We start from the raw sequence: 26631 nt of genomic DNA, 5'->3' as shown, positions 1-26631 counted from the left end.
GGATATTGGGGAATAATGTAATTCAGTGTTTTAAGAGCAACTTCAGCTCCTTCTTCTGACGGCGCCGAAGTTACTGACTGTGCGCCGTTCTAGCCGTAATTCCTATTATGGCCTATAGTGGCGCCAGGTGCGCCTAAATCCGCTGCGCTGTAATTACAGTGCTCGCCTGAAACAAGCATGGGGCTAATGCAGACTTCAGTCAGAAACATCTAATCTTCATGCTTATGCAGGGTCTATGACTAAAAGTATTGGAGGCTGAAGATCAGCAGGACTGCCAGGCAATATGCATTGTTTAAGAGGAAATAAATATGTCAGCCTCCATATACCTCTCAGCTCAGGTGTACTTTGAAGATGCAGATATCAGATCAATTTGACATATGTATTAATCACAGGATAAACACTGAAAAAGAATACATCATCTCGGTAATATTTGTGCAGACATTGTTACGCGATGACACACAAAGCATGTCGTCACTGCTGCTTATTACAAATTCCAGGACAATAAAGTGTAAGCCCTGATGTCACACCTACATGTAAATCATAGCTATGTATGATTTATGACTAATGTGTTTATGACATGTTGTCAGCTACACAAAGATAAAGAAAACACAGTTTCATTCAGAATGGTTTTAGCTGGGGGAATCTTACCAGCATGCTCAAGCTTTGGTTTAAGTGAGCTGATTTCTGCTTTGTCTTAAGAAAACATTTTGCAGCAACCCAATTTTCTGCAATTATTTAGGCATACAGAACTTACCAACCTGTCAGACTGAAACGTGGAATACAAAGGAACTGTCGAAGGAAGTGTTCAAAGTAAGGGGCCAGTACAGCTATTTTCCAGCACTGAAGAGACTCTTTACACTATGTGCGCACCTGCTGTTACATTGTCTGGTGTTCTTGTGGCAGAGTGTGCCGACACGGTCATATGCATAAACCAACGCCCCCTCCCTCGCCCCCCTCCCCAACCCACAGTGGAGTCGGTACCAAAATCCACAGACTCCTCAGTTTAGTATTCCACCGACTCAGACTCCTCTAATTTGCATATTACAATCTTATTGATTGAAAGTCTGTAACTTGAAATTCGTCTCTTAACTGCCAACGCTTAGGAATTTTAAAAGACAACTGAAGTAAGAAGGATATATAGACTGCCATATTTATTCTCTTTAGTCATAGACTAAAACTAGTCCTTGGTAAGAGTACTTGAAAAAGGTACAGACCGGAACAAAGAACATCTATCAGGCCCTAGGCAATGTAACTGTGGGTACAGATAAGAGTGATGTGCAGGTACTCTGCAGGGGAATAAGGAGATTCTTCCTCTAATACACATTCTTCGTGCACAATCTGAACCAGGTTTATGGGCGATAGACAACACCTCTGTGTTCAATGCGCACAACATTCTCAGTGGAGACCCTGCAGCTCTGTGGGTAGTGCATATGTAGAGTACAGTGTTCTCCCCAGAATTTTTTTTCAGCTGGGTGGCATGAAAAAGTAGCCGGGTGGGCAAATAAGGGCCCTTTTCCACTAGGAAGCGCGATCGCAATGCGATCACACAACCTACAATTTCCACTACCCGTGATTGCGCCATATAGCTGCCAGGAGCAGAGCTCGATTGCGATTCGGAAAAAAACGACACATGCTAGTGGGAAATGAGCACCGCGATATCGCGGTGATCAGGAACACTGCTGCGATCCACTTCCTGAAGCGGATCGTAACTAGTGGAAAAGGGCGTGGGTGGGTAAGTAGTTCAGGCTGTTGGCTAGTGGGGTGGGTGGGTAGGTGGTCAGGCTAGTGGAATGGGTAGGTAGGTGGTCAGGCTGGTTGCTAGTGGGGTGTGTAGGTGGTCAGTCTGGTGGCTAGTGGGTGGGTAGGTGGTCAGGCTGGTGGCTAGTAGGGTTGGTAGGTAGGTGGCCAGGCTGGTGGCTAGGGGGTGGGTAGGTAAGGTGGTAAGGCTGGTGGCTATTGGGGTTAAAGTAAGGTGGTCAGGCTGGTAGCTAGTGGGGTGGGTAGGTTGGTGGTCAGGCTAGTGTGGTAGGTAGGTGGTCAGGCTGTTGGCTAGTGGGGTGGGTAGGTAGGTAGGTTGGTGGTCAGACTAGTGTGGTAGGTAGGTAGGTAGGTGGTCAGGCTGGTGGCTAGTGGGATGGGCGGGGTAGGTAGGTGGTCAGGCTGGTGGCTAGTGGGGTGGGTGTGTAGGTAACTGGTCAGACTGGTGAGATGCGTAGGTAGGTGGTCAGGCTGGTGAGATGGGTAGGTAGGTGGTCAGGCTGGTAGCTAGTGGGATGGGTAGGCAGGTGGTCAGGCAGGTAGCTAGTGGTGTGGGTGGGTAGGTAGGTAGGTGGTCAGGCTGGTGAGGTCGGTGGGTAGGTGGTCAGGCTGGTAGCTAGTGTAGGTAGGAGGGCAGGATGTGATCTAATGGGGGGGGGGGGGGGGTCAGGCCAGACGCTGATGGTTAGTGGGGAGGTTGGCTCAGACGGGAGGGTAGCTCACTGGAGTCTAACCGCTGGTGGGCTAGTTGAAAGGATTTGCTGCTCACCTCGCCCCCGCCGCATGGTAGATACAGCCTCACTGACTCCAGGCTCTCTCAGACACTAGAGCGCCAGCCAGCAGCCTCTTCTCCTCTGTGCGATGTCACGCATACAAAAACAGGAAGTAGTATGTCCGGCATAGCAGAGAGTAGACAGCATGGTTCAGGCAGCTGGTGCTCTGTGTGAGGGAGCCCGGAGCCAGTGACACTGTTATCTACTGCCCGAGATGCTGGCTGTGCACGCAGCGGGCATTCCTGCTTCTCCTAGCCCACACTACTACCGACAGTGTAGGACGTCCAGCCGCGCGCCGAATAAGCCCCGCCCCCTTACAACCCGCCCAGCCAGCCAATTACTGCAGGCAGAGGAGCGCTCCTGCAGGGTTCAGCGACGGCATTCGCTATTGTGCGAGAGCAGAGCGCTGATTGACAGCAGACAATGGAGCGCTCCTCCGCACTTTTGGCGGGCGGGGTTTCAAATCACCCGGGCGGCCCGCCCACCTAATTTGGCCTGGGGAGAACACTGGAGTATAGTACTACTGTGTAACAAAGTAAACCTGAGACAGATGAAATTAAAGTTTTATACATACCTGGGGCTTCCTCCAGTTATCCTTCAGGCTAATCAGTCTCGTGCGGTCCTCCTCCGCCATCTGGATCTTCTGCTATGAGTTCAGGTACTTGAGCCACTCTGGCGTAGTGCACATGCACACACTCCACCGCCGGGAGCGTATAACCTGCGCAGCACTATTGCGCAGGTGCAGAATGCTCCTAGCTGTAGGAGCAGCACGTGGCCAGACTGCGCTGACTGGCTGAATTACCGGGACTCATAGCAGAAGATGCAGGTGGTTGAGGAGGACAGCGAGGGACTGATTGGCCTGAAGGGGGCTGGAGCAAGCCACAGGTACAGTGGTTTGCAAAAGTATTCGGCCCCCTTGAAGTTTTCCACATTTCGTCATATTACTACCACAAACATGAATCAATTTTATTGGAATTCCAAGTGAAAGACCAATACAAAGTGGTGTACACGTGTGAAGTGGAATGAAAATCCTACATGATTCCAAACATTTTTTACAAATAAATAACTGCAAAGTGGTGTGTGCGTAATTATTCAGTCCCATTTGGTCTGAGTGCAGTCAGCTGCCCATAGACATTGCCTGATGAGTGCTAATGACTAAATAGAGGGGACCTATGTGTAATCTAATGTCAGTACGCATACAGCTGCTCTGCGACGGCCTCAGAGGTTGTCTAAGAGAATATTGGGAGCAACAACACCATGAAGTCCAAAGAACACACCAGAGAGGTCAGGGATAAAGTTATTGAGAAATTTAAAAGCAGGCTCAGGCTACAAAAAGATTTCCAAAGCCTTGAACATCCCACAGAGCACCGTTCAATCGATCATTCAGAAATGGAAAGAGTATAGCAGAACTGTTAACCTACCAAGACAAGGCCGTCCACCTAAACTCACAGGCCGAACAAGGAGAGCGCTGATCAGAAATGCAGTCAAGAGGCCCATGGTGACTCTGGACGAGCTGCAGAGATCTACAGCTCAGGTGGGGGAATCTGTCCATAGGACAACTATTGAGTGGCAAGAAGAAAGCCATTGTTAACAGAAAAGCATAAGAAGTCCCTTTGCAGCTTGCCACAAGCCATGTGGGGGACACAGCAAACATGTGGAAGAAGGTGCTCTGGTCAGATGACACAAAAATTTAACTTTTTGGCTAAAATGCATAACGCTATGTGCGGCGGAAAACTACTGTAACCCTGCACATCACTCTGAACAAACCATCCCCACTGTCAAATATGGTGGTGGCAGCATCATGATCTGGGGGTGCTTCTATTCAGCAGGGACAGGGAAGCTGGTCAGAGTTGATGGGAAGATGAATGGAGCCAAATACAGGGCAATCTTGGAAGAAAACCTCTTGGAGTCTGCAAAAGACTTGAGACTGGGGCGGAGGTTCACTTTCCAGCAGGACAAGGACCCTAAACATAAAGCCAGGGCAACAATGGAATGGTTTAAAACAAGACATATCCATGTGCTAGAATGGCCCAGTCAAAGTCCAGATCTAAATCCAATCAAGAATCTGTGGCAAGATTTCAAAACTGCTGTTCACAAACGCTATCCATCTAAATTGACTGAGCTGGAGCTGCTTTGCAAAGAAGAATGGGCAAGGATTTCAGTCTCTAGATGTGCAAAGCTGGTAGAGACATACCCTAAAAGACTGGCAGCTGTAATTGCAGCAAAAGGTGGTTCTACAAAGTATTGACTCAGGGGGCTGAATAATCACACACATCACACTTTGCAGTTATTTTTTTTTTTAATGTTAGGAATAATGTATGATTTTCGATCCACTCCTCACATGTACACCACTTTGTATTGATCTTTCACGTGGAATTCCAATAAAATTGATTGATGTTTGTGGCAGTAAGATGACAACATGTGGAAAACTTCAACGGGGCCGAATACTTTTGCAAACCACTGTATGTATAAAACTTTTCTTTTCATCCGTCTCAGGTACCCTTTAGTCACCAAAGCAAATTTTAACAACATATCAAATTATTTGATTTCATGAGCAAAGAGTGCATACATTTGCATAAATCAGCATCAACGCAGAATTATTTCCATCTCATTGACCATCTCTATTAGTGACACAGCTACATATCAGGCTTTATTCTTACAGCATAGATGTTATTTAGTATATATAAGAGATTCCTGTGTACACATCATATATACTGTACAGTCAGATATGTATATCTGACTTTAAAAATACGGGGACTGCTTTATTGAAGCAGCACAAGTAACTAATTTTGATTGGTTTATTTCATTTTTGTAGACTAAGCAAAGCTATTACTGTATATATAAATATACATTTTTATGATGACTATTATCTGAGAAACAGAACATTTTATCATATTATCTATTTTAATTACAGTCTAAATTCATTAGGAGTCGGAGCATTTTTTCCCCGACTCCAGGCACCCAAAATTGCTCCGACTCCGACTCCACAGTGACGTACTCCTTGCTGGACAGGAAGTACGTCACTAGGATTCCCGGGTTTCCCCGTTGTATTCATATAATTTCACGCACACTGCCAACATATTTAAATTGCGCCGCGATGTCTTTTTGCTCGGCAGCCAAACGGGAACTTGCAGTGCAGCATAACATGGTAAGTGTGCTAGGCTCCATTGTCTTGCATTACCTTGTGGTAAAACAGAGCAATGCATACTTGCAAGGCAAGTGTAAAAGGGGTCTCAAAGAAAAGGGCCAAAGACCATCTAGTTGACATAGAAGAAGGAACAATATTCTTCATCAGGTTACTCCCACTCCCAAGACTGTATACATTGCTATAACAGGGAATGTAGTGTCATTTTGCCATCCACAGGAAAAGCTGCGTTTCCTGTGCTTCTCAGCAGATACAGACTGTTCTTCACCCTTGGACAGCCACTTACCTTCTGTTCTCCACAAAGCAGCACTGCACACTCCACAGTCACACTGCTCTGGATGGGCTGAGGTGAATGCTAACAAAGGAATTAGCTCTGCTGCTGTATTCAAATTTCCTACCCCAACACTGGCCAATCAGATAACCAATAGGAAAGAAATCAAGGTTTGACACAATGCACTGCTGGTGTCACAACTTTCTCAGACACTTTTCTGCAGTTAGAAAGTAAACAAACCAATGTCGTTTTCTTTAAAGGGGAACTGAAGTAAGAGGTATATGGAGGCTGTCATGTTTATTTCCTTTTAATCAATACCAGTTGCCTGGCAGCCCTGCTAGTCTATTTCTCTGCAGTAGTATCTGATTAAAACCAGAAACAAGCATGCAGCTAGTCTTGTCAGATCAGACTTATAAGTCTGAACCACTGAAACACCTGATCTGCTGCATACTTGGTCAGGGGCTATGGCTAATAGTATTAGAGGCAGAGGATCAGCAGGGCTGCCAGGCAACTGGTATTGTCTAAAAGGAAATAAACATGACAGGCTCCATATACCTCTCTCTTCAGTTCCCCTTTAATGGCCTGGCATTTTTATCTTTTTTTTTTTTTTCATCTGCGACAAAAACAACAAAGGACTACATACAGGTGCAGCATTCAATTTACCGTAAAGTAAACCCAAGCCAAAGCACGGGTCTAAAAAGGAAGTACTTACCTCCAAAGAGGAAAGCCTCTGTGTCCTATAGGGGTTTCCTGGGTGCTCCTGCCCTCGTTTGCAGGGACCCTCCTTAACCACTTCGGGACCAGCACCCTCTGCCCCCTTAAGGATCAGAGGGTGCTGGTCCAATAAACCGCCGCTTCCCGATGAATCGCCGCTAAAATCCGCCGCTCCCGCCAGTCACATCGCTCTGTCCCCGCCGCAGGCTGCTCTCTCTGCTGCCGCTATGACGGCAGAGCGCTGTGCGCCGGTCAGGAGCCGATTTCATTGGCTCCTGACCCTTTCACTCCATGTAAGCCAATGGGAACGGCTTACATGAATGACAGGGCCAGGAGCCAATGAAAACGGCTCCTGCCCGGCTCACAGTGCTCTGCCGTCACAGAGGCGGCAGGGCAGCACATTGCGGCGGAGATCGAGCGGCGACAGCGGCAGGGACGGGCGGAGGTGCGTGGTGAACGGGACGTAGAGTTTACGTCTGGTCAGAACCGCAGTGCCCCCTGCCCGCCGTAGATTTATACTGCGGCGGACTGCAGGTAGTTAACATTAGGGCCATTTGATATGAGCATGGCCACGACTGCACAGTAGCACTGAGTCACTATTGCACAGGCACAGAGGCAGTACAGCCACACTTGATGTTCCTACTGACTAACCCTTGTTGGTAAACTTCGGGGATTCGCACTCGGCAACGGGGGACCAGAGGACAGTGTGGGAAACCTTTATAGAATACCTTTTCTTAGGTGAGTATGCGCTTTCATACACGAGGTTTTCCTCAGGTACACTTTAAAGTTTATGGTTAATAACACTACAAAGCTACCCAGGAGTCCAGGCCTTCTAGAAAACAATACATTTATGTAAACAAAAACAACGATTTTATTATTTACCAATATAAGAATGTAAGGCTAGTTTCACACTAGAGCTAATAACAGACTGTATTCTAGAAGGGAGACAAGCATATAAACAGATGCATCAACAGATTCTATGTTATTTATAGGAACTGTTCAGACATGTCCATTTTCACTGTATCTGTTATGGTAGCAGAATGTAAAGTCCTAGCTTGTATGACTTTTCCAGATACCGCATAAGACAATAAAGGTCTATCGAAAAAGGACTACATCTGTGATCACTTTGCTGCCAGGTTTAATAAACTAAATTTGCACATCAACTCAGGACAGTGATTTAATAGGATTGATGTTGGCAGTAGAATAAAGTAATGTAAAATATTACCCCCCCCCCAAAAAAAAAAGACAGGTGTGTGTGTATAACACAATTATCTTAAAATATTGTTACCGATAACACTGGAGTATTGGATAAATATTGTCTTGTTATAGCAGTTTTTTTTCTCCTGAACAATGAGGCTTAGGCCTTGTACACGTGTGCGAGGATGTAAAGACTAAGGGCCTGTTTCCACTAGAGCGAATCTGCATGCGTTTCCTGCATGCAGATTCGCATAGACTATGGGCTCTATTCACAAACAGCCAAAATTTCCGCAAAATTTTACAGCTATATTTCCGCCAGCGGTAAACCCCGCATTTTTTCCACATTCACTAATATTTTCCGCATGTGGAAAAAAGATGCGGAAACAGCGATTATTCATGTGGAAATCATGCGGTAAAAAGGTCGCATGAAAAAGTGTTTAAAAAAAAAAAAAATTAAAGTCCAGCAAGCACAGCCCCTTAAAGGGATACTTAAGTTAAAAATAAAAAAATGATTTTTACTCACCTGGGGCATCCCTCAGCCCCTTGAAGCTGTATGGTGCCCTCGCAGCCTTGCTCCGATCCTCCTTTCCCCGCCGGCGGCTACTTCCGGGTTCGGCGACAGCATGCGGAAAAAACATGCGGAACATTTTGAGAATGTCAACTTGACGTTATTTTGGTTGCAAACTTCCCGCATGTACTTTACCGCATGCGGGAAGTCTTTGAGACTAGAGCCCAATGTATTTAAGAGGAAATTCGCATGCAGTTTTGGTATGCGAATTCGCATACAATTTCGCATAGAAACAATGGAAAAGCACACAGGCCCTGCCATGGTTAAATTCGCATACATAGTCATCCATGCGAAATCGTATGCGCATTCAAATTTGCATACAATCGCATGCGAAATTCGCATCCGCCCGCAAATTTTTTCCCCGGCGATTCCCACTGCACAAGTGGAAGCGGGCCCTTACCCTCCCCACCACCAAGCATTACTGCCCAATTGTGGAATTAAACATGCATCGAAAAGAAAAAAGGTTCCATTTCCCTATAAGTGGGTACATAGTTTGGAAGCGCAAAAGTGGAAAGAGGGGAGGGGAGGGGGGGGGATTACTTTAAGAAGAGAAGCATTACAGTAAAATACTAGAGGATCATTATACTGATATACTGAGACAATCATCATAATGGGAGCAGAGTACTATAACAGAACGAAATATAGAATATTATAAGGGGGGGGATTGGAACACTGTTTAGAGTTACTGGGAACTTGAGCGGGGGGGGGGGGGGGGGGGAACAAACTTTGTAAGGTACCAGCATACTGGGACAGGGCAGAGGAGCTGTAGAAAGGTACAACAGCAGTTATTTCATGTGGCTATGTCCAGATTTAGCCACATCCAGCAACTTGCTTGGCCATGCCCAGTTGTAGCCACCTTAGGCAGCACATTGAAATAATTACTATAACAGTGGTTCTCAACCTTTTCAGTACGTGCACCCCTTTGTGAGTCATCCCTAGGCAAAATGTACCTAGGGCCATTACATGATGTGGGTGGAGCCAAATACTAGCTAAATACAGGTAGTCTCTGGTTAACAAATGAGATAAGAACCATGTCCATTTTTGACCCAAATCCATTCTCTTGTCCCACTCTGGTTCTCCCTAAGCCTCTTTTGCCCCCCTGTGTCACCTCAGTTTGTTCCTCATTTGTCACCTCATCTCCCTGTATTATCTCTGTTTCCCCTGTGCCTATTTTTTCTCCCTCTGTTCCCCCCTGTGCCTTTTTTTTGTCCCCCTCCAGGTCCCTGTGTCACTTCTTGACCCCCTGTCCTAGCTAAGTATAGTTTCACACATATAGGTATCCAGGTATAGGTAGCGAGCTATAGGTGCCCCAGATTAGATAGCCAGGTACAGGTGGTGCCCCAAAATAGATTAGCCAGGTGCAGGTGGTGCCCCAGTGTAGTGAGCTAGAGGTGCTCCAGTATACCGTAGATAGCCAGGTAGTGCCCCAGTATAATTTTACATAGCCCCATTCCTGCGCAGACTCCTCTCGCCGCGTCTTCCTGCTATGGTTACTTCTGGCAGCAACTCTGACTTCATGAGAGGCCGCCAGGTAACCATGGCGACAGGACGTGAGGCGGCGACAGGAGGAGATTCCGGTAACAGGAGTCAACGCGGAAACGGTGCTAGGTTGCTGGGCCCCATGCCACCAACACTGCCTGCCCTGCCTGACACTTCTTCCCTGGGGAGAGATCCGCTATTTTGTCTGTGGCCCCTGGGGGGACACCCTGACAGCTGCCGATTGACCCACGGGGTTCACGGACCCCAGATTGAGAAACACTGCTATAACATAAAAAGGTGACTGGACCAGGACCTCTTTGAGCACCACTTAACAGCGTATTTTCTACTATCCACTAACAGTTTACCATAACAAATTTTGCTTTTTTTTTTCTTCTATTATTCACAATAGTTTAGTTCTTCAAAAACATAAGAAATTGTTTGGAAAACAGCTATATGCAATTGGATGGTTATGTGACCATCATTATGGGGTAGTTAGTAATCATTGTATTATATACAGTGCATGTACACAACTTACAAAAAGTAAACAAAGCCACTGTAAAGTAATATTAGTATTCCTACTAGTATAGCAACTTGAGCTAGTTGGACAGAACAGCAGACTGGAAACACTGTAGATAACTATGAATACTGGTGGGTGAGCTCAGGTCCCTGCTGTCTAGCCTAGCCCAGAATGCAAGCACAGTGCCAGCACACAGTCACTCTGGCATCGCACTACACAGCAACACGTCTCCATACATACACCAACATTGAGAGATGACATACAGCAGCTGACACTTACAGTGACGCCATCAGAGGAATCCTCTCCTGCTGCCCACTGACTCTCCTCCACTGTCAGCTTCCTGGGCTCCCACTGGATACTTCTTTGCCCAATCACGTGACTTTGATGTCAGCGAGCTACGAGAAGGTGGTTGGGTCAAAACTGTTCACCTTTCCCAGCCAGACACACATTGGCTGCAGCTTTCGTGTAGACCGAGGGAATACTAATGTTGTTGCTGGGGTAACTCCTGGTGATTGGCAGCTCCGCCGTGACGTCATCAGACACCGCCTGAGTACATGTTGGCTCTTCCAGCAGCACTGTGAGTGACAGGACACGTAGGGCTGATGCAGGAAGTGTGTACGCTGAACCTCAGCGCTTTATTTTCATTTTGCCAGGATGTGATGTATATGCTGACACGATTGGCTGCAGCAAGGTGTCACTGATAGCTACAGTGGATCTAAGTGAGCTTGGAAAGTGGTGGATTGCAGTGAAGAGCTAGTGTTATTCAGCAAGCCTAGACTGGATGGTTGCTGTTTCTATTAAATGCCAAAAGAATGCAACCCTCACCCATATCATTTCACAACATAGAAAGTAGTACGTTTAGCTGAAAGGTGAGTGAAATACCAGTTGTGGAATTGGATAGATCATGCATGTACATTTGGTGTGAGAACATTTTGTTAGATATACAGGATTACCTGGATATATTATGAAACATTTTGTGTAGGTGCTGCAGATAACTGCTATTGCATTTGAAAGTATACCAGAACTGAAAAGGCTCTGGTAAAAACTGAAGTTGTACTGAGTAGGGGGAAATAATTATATACTCACCGCAGCTCCCAGTCCTCCGTTCCCCACCGTTCTCCGGTCTGTCCTGTTCTGCTGGGCAACTTCGGTAACTCCAAACCCGGACATACTGCGCCGTCCCTGCGCAGTATATCCGTTCTGTTCCCTTGTGGCCGCGTAGTGAAGTCACAGGACAGGAACGCCCGAGTGACGTCACAGGACAGTAGGCACTCCTCTCCTGTGACTTCACTACACGGCCACAGGTGAGCAGAACTAACATACTGCGCACGGGTACCGCAGTATGTCCGGGTTTGGAGTCGCCCAGGAGAACTGGAATGACCGAAGGAGAATGGCAGGGGACAGAGGGGAACGGGGGGCGCGATGCGTATTTGATTATTGCCCCCTACTCAGTACAGCTTCAGTTTTTACCAGAGCCTTTCGGCAATGATGTCCTTTAAAGTTAACCTGAACTGCCCAGGTACTGTAATAAAAGTTACATTCTGGTGCTAGCCTAGTTTAGAGAACCTAGCAGGAAACCTCATAAAAAACATTTGTCCAATCACAGCACACTACACTACAGCATAAAGCATTGTGATTGGCTGAATAGTGTGGGTGTAGTTTACTACAACCTACCTGTAACCTAGCAGCTTGAGAGGGTACTGTCCACCCAATCATATTAGTGGAATTTCCCTATAAGGTTTTCTGCTGGGTCCCCTAAACTAGCCTAGCATCTAGATCAGGCCTGGGCAAAGTTTACGCGGCTTGGGCTGCATGTTGTGGACCACATTTCTAAAGTATTTTCCCTCCTCCCTCCTTGCAGAGTCGTGAGTGGGTGATAAGCGAGGCTTAAAATTCACCTGATCCCCACTTCCAGCGTCGTGTCTCTATGTTAACAGGGCGTCACGACACGCCGTCGGGACGTGGCGGCATATTACACGCTGGTTGCCAGTGTGTAATATGCTGCCACGTCCCAACGGCATGTTTTGTGATGCCCTGTTGCTATAGAGACGTGACGCCGGAAGTGGGGATCAGGTGAGTGTTAAAGTGGATCCGAGATGAACTTTTTCTCATTGCATAATTGTGTTCCTTTCCTATTGTTTATAAGGCATTCCTCAAGCCAAATACTTTTTTGTTTTAATACTCTAATTCCCTATAAACTAAAAAAAGCCCCACCCACAGTTTTTCAGAGAGCCTTGGCAGTAGCAAGGGCTCACGAGAGCTCAGTCTGGGCAGGAGGAGGAGGAGCTAGCCAGAGATTTCAGATGCAGAGGGGAGGAGGGAGGATTAGGTTATTTTCAGTCTGAGTGCTGATGGTGCAGATAAGCCTTCCTCTGTGTAATGTTTACAAACAACATGGCTGCTGTCATTGTATCACAGGAAGAAATAATCATATTCTATAAAATATGTTTGCAGATAGATATGCTGTGTAAACTATCTAAACTTTATATAAGATATATAGACAAGTTACTTGTTACAGTTAAGGTAGCCATAAACTGGTCCATTTGCCATCAGATTCGACCAACAGATAGATGCCTCTCTGCCTGAAACCGTTCACAATCTGTGGTGGTGGTGGTGCTGCCGCCGCTAAACCCCCCCCCCCCCCTCCCCCCCTGCATACATTACCTGCTCCGGCCAGCGCAACTCCCCTGGTCTCTGCTGTCTTCTTCTCCGCTCTGGTCTGGTCTCCGGCAGGCTTCACTTCTTCCTGTCTGGGGGAAGTAAACAGTAGAGCGCCCTCTACTGTTTAAACTTCCTGCAGGGACAGGATGAAGTGAAGCCTGCCGGACCCGGAAACCAGCGCGGAGAAGAAGACAGCGGAGACCTGGGGAGTCGCACTGGCGGAGCAGGTAATGTATTGCAGCTGTATTGCATCGGTCGTCGGGCACTCGAACGCCACTAGCGACGCGCTCCCTACCCGCGGGCGAACGACGGTAATTTCCCGCATCGAGCGATCGACGGGACCGATCTATTTCGGGACAAAATAGATCGAAATTTAGCGTTAACGATTTGACAGTAGATTCGATCCCAGTGATCGAATCTGCTGTCGATCGGCGGTGAATCGGCCTAGTGAATGGCCAGCTTTAGTTTTTCATCTCGGGAACTGTTTTAAGAGGAATCCGGCCACCTAGCGGTCGGCCAGATTTCTAGTGCATGATGGGCCGCACACAGCCCGAGGGCCAGCACTGACCTAGATCATGGCTGATCAAATGCCGGCCCGCCAAGCCTTTTCCAGTGCCCCAAAAGCTCCTGTGAGATTTTCATTGAATGCAGCCTTTGCTGTGGTGCTGCAGACAGCAATGTTTAGGACCAACCTGTTTCACCACTCTGTCTCCCCCTCCGCTCTCCTGCAGTCCCATAGGAATTAGTATAGAACTAGAAAGAAATGGCCGCTGGAGTGGATACTTAGTATGCACTAGAAAATGTCAGACATTATTTTTTTTTTGTAGTCCTATAGTAATTACTATGGGGCAACGGAAAATGGCCACAGAAGTCCCGGTGGAGAGCAGGGAAAACAGATACATGGGTCTGGACTTGAGTGAAGGGTAGCCACTTATGCCAGCAGTAGCCACTTATCAACAGCCATCATTATGTCAACAGCAACTCATTAGCATCTTAAGTTGTTATTATTATTATTATTTATTGTATTTATAAAGTGCCAACATATTACGCAGCACTGGACAATAAATATATACAATGATACAAGGATGACAGACGTAACAAGGTTATACAACACAGAACAAAGTTATACAAGGCAAATGGTATAAAATACATGATCATGCAATATGGGTTGGTTAGGTAGGACCAGTATTAAAAGTGCAGGCTGCCGTAGGAAAGGAGCACATAATCCTGTAGATTACACTTGGGAAGGGATGACCCTGCCAGAGGTTTACAATCTAAGGGTTGCCACCTCATCCCTTTAAATACCGCCATATATGAGTTATACAGGTTCTGGGGCTACTCACACATCAGTACCTAAACTGCATCTAACTAGCCACAAGGCATGTATAATTCATATGTGCCAGTATTTAAAGGGATGAGGTGGCAACCACTGTACACTGAAGTGGACATGTTGACCGCACACATTGAATATAGTTTATTTCCCATAGAAATATTGTATTTGACAAAACTATAGGGCATACTGTACCTAAGGGAAATCAGAAAAAAAGCTGACCTAGATGCTTACCCGAGTTAAGGGAAGCCACTGAATAGTCCAGAACGTTTCCATGTCCTTCTGGACCCTGCTGTTGCCAGGCTTGGATCATCTGAACATACCTGAAAAGAGACAATATTTTTGCTGTGATCTGACATGACACTTTTACCACCTAAGGCCCGGTTCACATTAGCGTTTTTTTGCGGATCGGAACCAGAACTTATATTGTACAAATGGAATGGATGTGAATGTATCCAATGTTAACCTATGGATCCATTCACATCCTTCCGTTGGTATGGATACGTTCCGTACGTTCTGGTCCCCGGATCTAAAAATTGCTGCAGGCTCTAATTTTCCGGACCGTTCAGCCCAGCGGAACGGATCCGGACAAAAAATGCTGCAGCATTTGGGGCAATGGAAAACGGAATGTATCTTCACACTAGTGAAGAAATGGACCGTTCCACAGGGGATGGGGCATGCAACGACGCAAACCTGAATGAAAGGAGGGTGAGGGAGGGTGCAGCAGCCGGGTGGGTGGGTGAGGGAGGGTTTACACATACCTAATCTTCTGTAGCAGCCGGCGGAAGAGGCTTCCGTCTACTTCTGCGTCATATGACTGCGTCATGTGACTACGCATCATTGATCAGATCCGTTTTCACTGCCATTTTTAATGTGAACCGGGCCGCGGACAGAGCCATCCGGATCCGGTTAAGCGGAGGCCGGATCCTTTTGGCTCGAAACGCCAATGTGAACCGGGCCATATAGACACCTAATAGACAATTATAAGAAGGAATCCAGTTTAGGTGTTCAGGATCACAGAGACTCTCCAACCTAAGTAAGTCAGGGCCAATAGGTGTAGTAAGGCTAACACCAATGAGCTGCTTGAGCTAAGGATCTGATACAAATAAATGCTGCCAGTAAGCTTACATTACAGTGCACATTATAATTTACCCTAAGTTCTCAGCACATGGTTAACTTACCTCAGGGTACTTAAAACTGAAGACTCAATCGAATATAGTTAGCTATAAGATTAAAATATTGAATTAGATATAAACAAACCTGACTAAGTATTTGATGTCAATTAAAAACAATACAGAATTTTTGAACAGCTTTTATAAACATTTTTAGATTACTCCTAACATAATGTGTATGCATCAAGTGATGACTGAGATGATGTTATCCACAATAGGGAGTACTTGGCCAGCACAGGTAGGTCTCTATTCCATGGGCGGCTGAACAACGTGCACAGTGGGAATATATAGATGTCGGCCACAAGCGTAATTCAATGCAGCCAAGTGTAACAAGGTGGTGTTACCTGTTGGCAAAGAAAAGAAAAAAGTGACTTGCCACATGTGTGGATGGCAACCACTTTTCTCAGATGTAACACCATAAGTGGACTCACAAATTCCAAAAACAATCACGGGGCTTTTTGATGAACAGTTTGTCTTTAATTCTCCTCAATACAAATTTCTTCAAAGTCACAGGATGGGCATGCAGACTCAATAATGGATTCCCATATCACACAGTTTTTGTGTGATATGGGAATCCGTTATTGAGTCTGCATGCCTGTCCTGTAAATTTGAAGAAATTTGTATTGAGGAGAATTAAAGACAAACTGTTCATCAAAAAGCCCTGTGATTGTTTTTGGAATTTGTGTAGCACTATATTGGGGTGGAACAATACCACGTGTTTTTTATTAATATTTGTATTCCATAAGTGGACTGCCTGTCCACCTCCCATGCCGAGTGCTAGCAAGTGCTGGGCCTGTGAACAGAAGCAGCTGATAAGCTGTGAATTCACCGCCTTCAGCCTCCCATGGAAAAGAGACCTTATAGTGAAGGTACAGTTCACCATCTAACTGCTTCCGGGCAGGTGGGCTGCAGCAGTGGTGCGTAGGTGCTAGCCTGGCAGCGCGCCTCCTTGATTATGCACCTGCATCCGAAAGTGCTCTGCATATGCACACTGAATTTTGATAGGCCAATCACTGACTAATCTTACCACCTCCATATAGCATAAAGGCCAAAAGATTTTGAATACTATAAAAAGACTGTAAGCTCTCGTGCTACATGAAAGTGGTAAAATTGGCCAATTATTAGCCAATCAAAATTGGATGCATCCTACTTTGATTGGCCAATTTTACCACTTCCATGTAGTATGAGGGCCAACAGATTTTTGAATCTTATGAACAGACTGTGTAGGTAAGGTCTCAAACTACATGGAAGTGGTACAATTGGATGTGTGTACCAGGCTCAAGGGAGCGTACAAAAAAATTTTCTTAGCAAGCATGATACAATGTAATTTTTTTTTTTAATGTTGAATTAAGGTGGATACACACATCAGATATAAGTCTTTGGAAAATGAAAGATCACAGACCATTTTACCCCCTTCAATGTAGTATGAGAGCATACCTATTCTATTCCATTGAGCTGAACTCCCCATCAGATAAAAATCTTTGCAAGATGCTGCACACAAGGATGCTGTACACATTCAACAGATCAGTATGTGAAAAAGATCAGTTTCTGCAAATTGCATTCATAGTCTATACATACACACATCTGATTTATCAGACGTGTGTACAAACGATTGTTCCACTGATAAGACTGGTTTTGATGGATCCCCTTGGCGGATCGGCCAAAACCAGTCTTATAAGCGGAACGATCGTTTGTACGCACGTCTGACTTGACATCCAAACGACCAGTCGTTTGGAAAAATCGGGCGTGTGTATGGGACATACACACGTCTGATTTTTCCAAACGACTGGTCGTTTGGATGTCAAGCTCAACCTTAAGGTACTTAACCTATTTTGGTTCCTGGACGTAGAAACTACGTCCAGGAACCATGCGCGCTACCGCGCGCTCCCGGCCCGCGGTTCGTTAGCCAGGCAATCAGTGTATTGGGCTATGGTGCCCGATCACTGATTCCTCTCCCCCGCTGAAAAAGCGACAGCTTCTCTCGGAAGCTTCGCTTTTTCTGGCTGTAACGTACCCCATACGTCGCTCTAAGCGTGTGTTACGCTTAGAGTGACGTCATGTAAACAAACTCATGGCCACCATCTTGTGGCCAAAAAGTAAAACTACAACTAAAAGTAAAAAAAATAAAATTCAAACACACATTTACATTATAAATCACATGTTTACATCCCACCCTCCCAAAACTACCCAAATAAAATGTTTAATATAAAAAAAAAAAAAAACATTACAATAAAAAATGTAAATATTTACATAAGGGTCTAAACTTTTTAAATATCAATGTAAAGATGAAATACTTCTATTTTTTTTTATTTTAAACTTGTAAATAGTGATAGATGCAAAATGAAAAAAATGCACCTTTATTTCCAAATATAATATTGTTGCCATACATTGTGATAGGGACATAATTTGAACGGTGTAATAACCAGGACATATGGGCAAATACAATACATGAGTTTTAGTTATGGAGGCATGTATTATTTTAAAACTATAATGGCTGAAAACTGAGAAATAATGATTTTTTTCCGTTTTTTCTTATTCTTCCTGTTAAAATACATTTACAGTAAAAGGGCTCTTAGCAAAATGTACCCCCCAAAGAAAGCCTAATTGGTGGCGGAAAAAACAAGATATAGATCAGTTCATTGTGATAAGTAGTGATAAAGTTATAGGCTAATGAATGGGAGGTGAACATTTCTCAAGTGAAAACGACGGAACGCGAATGGGTTAAGATATATGCAGATCTGAAGATCCATCCTGGTGGATCTGACCTGCAGATAAATGTCCGTTAAACAAGGTGTGTATGAGATATGCAGATATCATAGACTATGAATGCATTTTGCAGGAACGGATCTTTTGCAGATACTGATCTTTTGCATGTGTACAGCATCTTGCAAAGATTTTTGTCTGATGGGGAGTTCAGCTCAATAGAACAGACTGTGTAGGCATGGTCTCATACCACACAGTAGGGGTAAAATTGGTCTGTGATCTTTCATTTTCCAAAGACTTTTATCTGATGTGTGTACCCACCTTTAAACCCTTCCCCTCATCTTCAGGAAACACCAAAAGATCAGCATAGAATAGATAGTAGCTTGTTTACTATCGGTATATGCAGTTTTATACGACACGTGATTTGGCTGCGTTTTCCAGTCGCATGCACATCGCAAAACGCAAAGACGTCAGCATTGGGCTCTTTTCCACTAGCAATCGCTAGCGTTCACGCTGAACGCTAGCGATTGCTGAATCGCAATTACTGGCGATTCCCCGACGTTCGCGGCCGCGATTTTGCTATGCTATGCACTGCATAGCAAAATCGCGGCAATTATCGCTCCGCCACGCGTTCGCGTTCCCGGCAAAAACGAATCGCAGTAGTGGAAATGACCTACCGCGATTCCCATGTTAAAAAGCAAACCGTAGCGATTGTAAAATCGCTAGCGGTTTGCGATTCAGCCAGCGCAAACGCGCTGGTGGAAAAGGGCCCTTATAAAAATCACAGGGACTGTTTTATACAAGTGCAATGTGTACTCTGCATGCTGCATTTTTCTGAGTTTTCTCCTTGTTTACCAAGCAAGCATCCTTCTACTACGGTATCTTTTTTTTCAGGCATGTAAATGAAATAATAATGCAAGGAAGGGACACTGCACTATTAAACACGGCTTTCAATTACAATAAAGCATTAGTACACATAAAACTTTCCTTTGTAGTCCAAGTTGTGCTCGGTTTTTGTTTACTTTCATTGAATACAATTTGCTTCCCCAGCTATTTCCCCCATAAGTCACAACAGGCACAGGGCTGTTCGCTCCCTGCTACAATCCCCGCACAGCCAATCGCATTTCACCGCTCACACTCCCGCCGCTTAACAGTCAAGCTGCCGTAACCCCGCCCCTGAACTCGCCGCCCGCGCATCCACCAATCATAGCTCACAGCACGGGAAAACGCTGTCCGAGGCTTCGGGAGAAGAGATCTAATTGGAAGAACACAAGCACCTTCACTATTGGCCTGGGTAAATAAAGTGGGCGGAGTTTTGTTTTCATGAATAGCTATGCCTTGGTTCCTGTAAATTAGAATGCGGCCGTTGTAATCTATAGGAAGTAAATAGAGAGGCCGTGCAGGTATGTGACACCCGGTGTGACAGTGCATGTATATTTTATAGCGACTAGATCTAGATGGCTGATGACACCAGCAATACACCTGTGGATGCAGGCAATTGTGTGACAATACTGATATGCACAGGAACTTGTATGTAGCTCTCTGCATAACAGTTCCCAACTGCTCTGTTCTACATTGCTCTTCATCTTCCACTTGTCCTGCTAAGGTCTCGATTTGCATTACTTACACACTGCCCTACATATCCATGTCTTTTTATAGGAAGCATGGAGTTAAAAGAATACATTGTGATACTGATTTATTGCAATAATCTATATTGAAACTATAAGCAGTTTCTGGTTATTGTTGTCACTAAATATAACCAGTTTTTCAGCTTGTGAGCTACTTCAAAAATGACAAATTGAAAATGATCTACCAGGTAGAATCTACCTAGAGCTGAAAACCACAACTGCAGCACATGCACATCACTCAGGCGGGAGGCGTGGAATCTACCCTGAGGTCCTGTGCTGTCTACCAGTAGATCACAATCTGCTCACTCCTAGCTTGTTGGTTTTCTGCCCTACATCTGAAATGACAGTGGTGGCTGGGGTTTTTGAACAATACCAGTTGCCTGACTGTCCTGCTGATGTCTTTGGCTGCAGTAATGTCTTAATCACACACCTGAAAGAAGCATGCAGCTAATCCAGTCAGACTTCAGTCAGAGCACCTGATCTCCAAACTTGTTCAGGGTCTATGGTTAAAATTATTGCAGATAGAGGCTTGGCAGGACAGCTAGGAAATCTGAATTGTTGTGGGCAGCACGGTGGCGTAGTGTTTAGAGCTCTTGCCTTGCAGCGCTGGGTCCCTGGTTTGAATCCCAGCCAGGTCAAGATCCGCAAGGAGTTTGTATGTTCTCCCTGTGTCCAAGTGAGTTTCCTCCGGGCACTCCAGTTTCCTCCCACATCCCAAAAACATACAGATAAGTTAATTGGATTCCCCCTATATTGGCCCTAGACTACGATACATACACTATGTGATACATTCATAGACCTATGACTATGGGAGGGATTCGATTGTTAGCTTTTCTGAGGGACAGTTAGTGACATGACAATATACTCTGTACAGTGCTGCAGAAGATGTCGGCGCTATATAAATACTAAATAATAATAATTGGTCAAGAGGAAATAAATATGTCCGCTTTAATATCCCTCTCCCTTCAGGTGTGCTTTAAAGAGAATCTGTATTGTTAAAATCGCACAAAAGTAAACATACCAGTGCGTTAGGGGACATCTCCTATTACCCTCTGTCACAATTTCGCCGCTCCTCGCCACATTAAAAGTGGTTAAAAACAGTTTTTAAAAGTTTTATAAACAAACAAAATGGCCACCAAAACAGGAAGTAGGTTGATGTACAGTATGTCCACACATAGAAAATAAATCCATACACAAGCAGGCTGTATACACCCTTCCTTTTGAATCTCAAGAGATCATTTGTGTGTTTCTTTCCCACTGCAGCTATCTTCCACTGAAGTGTCAGGCTGTTTCTTCCTGCAGAGTTCAGACAGCTCTGCCTGTATGTAATTCCTCAGTATGTGAAAGCCCAGCCAGCTCAGAGGAGGATTTATCCAGCTTGTAAAAGATAAGAGAGAAGCTGCCCTAATCTAAATAACACACAGGCAGTGTGCAGAGAGGGGCCTGGAGGGGGGAGATGCATCACAGAACCACAACACTGAAGAACTTGGCAGCCTTCCAGACACAGGCTGACAAGTCTGACAAGAGAGAGAGAAGTTGATTTATTACAGAGATGGTGATAGTAGAACGTGCTGCAGTAAGCCAGAACACATTAGAATAGCTTTTGTAACTTGTAGGATGATAAAAAACAGGATGCAATTTTTGTTACGGAGTCTCTTTAAAGGTGAGACTTAACTGCCCCACGTCTGCTTTTTTCGGTAAGGCTGGACAGGTTTTTTTTTTTTGTTTCCAACATGTAATTAACTCTATAAGGTAAGCTATTAGGGATAACATTTAACTTTTAATCACATATAGTTAAAAATCCAGACTGCTTATTAGTTTAAAAATTAGATTATGACCTTATCAGGGGCCGGTTCTAAAGTCAAGAATAGGTTCCTCTTTTTAAATACAGTCAGATTATTAGTAGGATCTATAAGCCTGAACCCTTGAATGGAATGCTGCTATATACTGTACATCCAAGCCAATGGATCCATTGGCTTGGTTGGAGTCTTTATGTAAATTGCACCATTTCATTCAAGTGTTCAGGCTAAACTGCAAAACTCAATGCCACACAGATAACACAGTGCTGAAATTCTTTGTTGCCAACCTCTCTCATGTAATATTTACTGTTATACATGCACACCTAATTGCTATATGTTAATTATATTTTTTTCGCTTTAGGCTCCAATTCTTCAAAGCCAAAAAAACAAATCATGACTACAGGAGATATAAAGGGCGTCCTCAGAAAATTAGAGCAAAGGCTGAGAATTCTCAATTATCCAAGGGATGTTGACTATTCTGGGTAAGGCTGCAATGTTTTGTTTCTTTGTTTTGTTTTTTTGTTTAAATTCGGTCAAAATAATAGCTGCAACATGGTGCTCATCTCAATACTCGCCTGTTTAAAGAGAGTTTATTGTTAAGAGTTGCATGTACCATTACTATTTTTATGCTTACTTCATAACCTTAGCTGCTTTAGCATATACGTTTATATTGTGGCATGGTATGTCAAGTTTGGTCCCCACCCCTCAGTCCTTTAACCTCCTGAACGTTATGCCGCTCAGGAGGTTTTGCCAATTTGTGCCCCCCAGTCAACCCCCCCCCCAGAGATCCAACGGCTGAATGGCTAGTATAAATGCCCTGCACCCCCCCAATCTCCGCCGCTCCCCCATTAATACATTACCCAGCCTGGATCCAGTGATCGGCGCAGCCTCCCTGTACAGCTCCTGTCTTCTATTTTACATGGGGGACTCCTGGGACCAGGAAGTCGTATGCCCGACACAGTGTCGGGCATACCGCTAAGGAGGTTAAGTGGATGCATTATTATCAGTGTATTTGCTTATTTTGTAGCACTCAAATATTTACTTCTTTATCTACTTTGCTGTAAAAAGCCCATCTCCATGGGAAAAAAAGTTTTAATATTGTTCTAAAGCCCAATCTACACGATACGATTCTTTGTACGATTCGATTACGATTCTATTTATGATTTGATTAAATCCGACGTGTCCGATCGGGATTCGATTCAGTTTGGTTTGCAATTCAAAACAATGGCAAATCGAATTGCATCGAATCCCAATCGGACATGTCTGATTTCATTGAATCGTACAAAGAATCGTATTGTGTAGATTGGGCTTTAGAGTTCAGTAAAGCTTTTACATTTGTATTACTATCCACATGTGAGAAACATTCCCTCACTTTGCCCTTAGAGGAAGTGGGAAAGTCCCTTCAAGACTGATAGAGACATCAACAAAACCAATCTTAAAGTGGAACTAAACTGAGGACTTCCTCTCTGCTCTAAAATATAAGCCACATCTAAAAACCTTTAGGCCAATTTCACAGTGCGACGTTAAAGTCGCACATTAAAACAATATTTAATTCAGAATAACTCACTGTAATAAAAAAATCAATGCCCTATTCACAGTGCACACGTTGCGTTGGTGACTAACGCTGCACGTTAAGTGAAAGTACTGCATGCAGTGCGTTATACACGTTATTAGCTGCGTTGGGTTGTTTGCACATGCTCACTAATGACCTGGAAACATACTTTTCATTGCCTGTATGCGACCGTAACGGGGCATTAACTTGCGTTGCGACTTTTTGGGGGCATTGCGTTGTAATTTGCATTGTGACTTTAACGTCGCATCAAAATACAACGTCCTACTATGAAAGAGGCCTTATGGAAAAAACATTTTCTTCATTACAATTTATGGAAATCCTAAAAAAAATATATTTAAAAAAAAAAAAAAAAGTTTTACTTCTGCAGAAGGCACTGAAAGGATTTGTTTACTGTATGCAGAGCTCTCCTGCAATCTGTATACAGTTGCTGATGAGAACTTATTAGACAGGTTAATTTGCTTAAACAAACAGAACACAGAGAAGTGAATTTTTCAGCAGCTATATGTGGAATAATGACTTTGCATTGTGTGTTGTGCAAGAGTTTGGGTCTGTTTCATGAAAAATTCTGAACTTGTGCTTTACGTTGTTAATCACTGGCCCTTATTCAGTTTTGCTTTTCTGCTATGTTTTCTCCTTGGAGATACATTTTTCATCTTCTGTTTAAAATAACTTTTCCAGCACTCTGCAATTGGAAAAGTACAAACAAGTAGGTAAAAAAGTGCTGGCAACATTTTCTTGCTTGCTGGTGGCTTATAAGGTTGTGAGAATACCACTTGGGAGAAAAAGGGAATTCTGTTAAAAGGACCCTGAACAGTGGCCTGAAATTAAAATGAGGACTTAACTGGGGCTTCCTCTAGCCCTCCGTAGCCCACGAAGTCTGACGGCATCCTCTTCCTCCCTTCTGTGGTCCTGCTGGCGGCTCTAGTAATCTGGCAACTTCGGCTGAAGCCACTCTGGCACGCCCTTGGCGCGTCACCACACAGTGCTCCCTATGAGTCTTGCACATGCGTGGTACAGCCTTGGCTGAAGTTGCACGTGCACACCCTTGGCGCTTCATCACACAGGGCACCGTATGAGTCTTGCACATGCGTGGTTCAGCCTTTAGAGAACTGCACATGCGCAGGACACTTATGGTGACCAGCAAGATTACACGCAGGGTGTGCATTAGGGGTGCGCACGTGTGACTTCAGCTGAAGTCACCGGATTACCAGAGCTGCCAACGGGACCAAGAGGATGCCGGCAGACTTTGTGGCCTATGGGAGGGCTAGAGGAAGACCCAGGTAAGCCACGATTTTAATTTTAGGCCACTGGTCAGTGTCTCTTTAAATGAAAATGGACCATATGCTCTCCAGGCCTTTTTCAAACCAGCAGTACCTTCTACAAAAACCTTATTGTTCTTCTGTCTAGTAATATGAATGTGTACAGGAAGACCAATTGAACTATAAAGTTACCAGCACTTTGCTACATTTGTAGGTTTTTTTTTTTTAAAGTGAACCTAAACCAATGGTGGCCCTCTTTGCCTGCGCGGCCCTGGTCGCACGCATCCTCGTTCGTGCTCCTGCCAGCAAGAGAGTCCTGCACAGTACGAGAGAACCTTGTACTGCAACTGTGCAGGACGCTCTCGCCGACGGGAGTGCAAATGAGGATACTCGCGGCCAGGGCTTGCGCAGGCACCGTGGCCCGGCAGAAGCGAGAAAGTAAGCGACTGGGGGGGACCAGAGAATTGTTGAGTACCGCCGTGGGCACAGGATGGCTGCAGGGGGCTGGTAGAAGCCCCAGGTAACCTTTTTTTTTTTTTTTTTTTCCCCCTACCTTCGGTATAGGTTCACTTTAGCTGTCAATCTAAGAAAAGTGCTTAAGACAACCTCATTGTGAATGGAAGTTCTGGGAAGCTGACAATCAGAATGGTCCAGCTGCCAGTTCTGATTGGAAGGTTAGTGTCAGACATAGAGGGTAGTTGGATTTCGCAGAGATCTGGACACTGAACTCACAGCTTCTGTTGTAACGCAGAAATTATCTGCACTAAAGGTCGGCTGGATCTTTCAAACAGCTTCTCTCCAGATCCATGAATAGTTGTCGTCTCTATGCTTGTGTTTTTGATAAAGACTTCATGCAGTTTTTTTTTTTCTTTTTTAGTTTGTAAAAGCAAAATAGTCCTGGAAAATGTGGATAGTAAACATTTTACATCGGCTCTCATCCTTAGTACATATTGTATCAGATGTGCAGAGTAGCAGGACAAAGCAGAATCCCAGCCAAAGCACTGTTATTTTGTTTTGTATAGAGTGGGGAAAGGTTAGAATCTCTGTTATGTTAATTTTGCTGACTGTGTTCTGGCTGGAGAGAAACCAGTCATCTTGGCGCCGGGCAAATGGGATTCCGATACGCATTACAGCTCAGTGTGAGGAATCTTGGCTGTGCTGATGCCGACAGGTTAGCATTGAAACAATCTGGGTGTAAAGAAGGTTGCAGGAGGTGAGAGCTGGAGACAATGTTAGGGTCAGATTTAAGGTGGCCATACACATCGCTTTCCACCCCATTCGATGTCCGGGTGATTCGATCACTCTGATAGAACCTGGTAGAAATTGATACTGTGGCTTTTGTCCGAAATCAATCGAAATGGTTGATTGTGTCGGATAGAAGATTTAGATCAGGGCTGTGGAGTCTGAGCAATTTTGGGTAATTGAAGTCGGAGTTGGTGATTTCAATAAACGTCGGAGATGGATGATTTTTGTACCAAATCCATACATAGCCTTTGTGAAAATTAGACTTAGGAGTCAGAGTCTCAAAGTCAGAGCAATTTTGGGTATCTGGAGTTGGTGATCTCATAAACTGAGGAGTCTGATGATGTTTGTACCAACTCCACAGCCCTGATTTAGATTGGTGGCGAGTTGGGAGTGGCGGCAGATCGACAGACCATAGCATTTCACTGCATCGGCAACAGTACGGTTAAATAGATTTCATGCTGAAATACATTAAAACTTTAATGCCAATAGTTTTGAAAATTAAAACGTTAATCATTTTCATCAGATTAGCATTAGCTGTTTCCTGATACTTAATGTAAACAACTTTATAACTAACCTTAGCAACTAGTAATTATTGTCGACTACCCTGTCCCCTAATACTAACCATGTCAATTTATGTCCAACCCTAACCGATGAATACCTTCAATTTTCCCTTTTGGCTTTACTGCAGTCAAAGGTCTGGGCATGCTATCTTTCCTCTCATGCTTGAAAAGCTGGTTATATCACCAAAATGATTCATTTTACTTGCAATACCTACTGGTAAATAGTTTTCCATATCTTGATAATCTTTTCCTTCCCCCTCTGCTCTGTGCTGGCAGGCT

At 44.6% G+C, this 26631-nt stretch overlaps 2 protein-coding genes across 12 annotated transcripts in view; one reads left to right on the top strand and one right to left on the bottom strand.

Moving 5' to 3' along the window:
• FBXO8 (F-box protein 8) overlaps positions 1-15679 on the bottom strand; it is an 84363-nt gene extending 68684 nt beyond the window's left edge. Inside the window, exons 1-3 of one of the 3 annotated variants that reach the window (XM_068278789.1) lie at positions 15595-15679; positions 14648-14736; positions 10702-10997 (exon numbers count right to left, since the gene is read on the bottom strand). The gene's annotated coding sequence lies outside the window, so the exon portion shown is untranslated. Of the gene's footprint in view, positions 1-10701; positions 10998-14647; positions 14739-15594 lie in introns of those variants that run through there. The other 2 variants (XM_068278791.1, XM_068278790.1) reach the window with 2 other exon arrangements.
• Positions 10856-26631, top strand: part of CEP44 (centrosomal protein 44) — a 68046-nt gene continuing 52270 nt past the window's right edge. For 2 of the 9 annotated variants that reach the window (XM_068278781.1, XM_068278783.1), the window contains exons 1-2: positions 10858-10999; positions 22077-22197. In XM_068278781.1, coding sequence (XP_068134882.1) covers positions 22109-22197 — 89 coding nt within the window. In that variant the 5' untranslated portion in view covers positions 10858-10999; positions 22077-22108. The other 7 variants (XM_068278782.1, XM_068278785.1, XM_068278780.1 and 4 more) reach the window with 6 other exon arrangements.

The sequence above is a fragment of the Hyperolius riggenbachi genome, chromosome 1 (assembly GCF_040937935.1).
Source record: "Hyperolius riggenbachi isolate aHypRig1 chromosome 1, aHypRig1.pri, whole genome shotgun sequence".
NCBI classification, from domain to species: domain Eukaryota; kingdom Metazoa; phylum Chordata; class Amphibia; order Anura; family Hyperoliidae; genus Hyperolius; species Hyperolius riggenbachi.
This window is presented reverse-complemented; position numbering and strand designations above follow the sequence as displayed.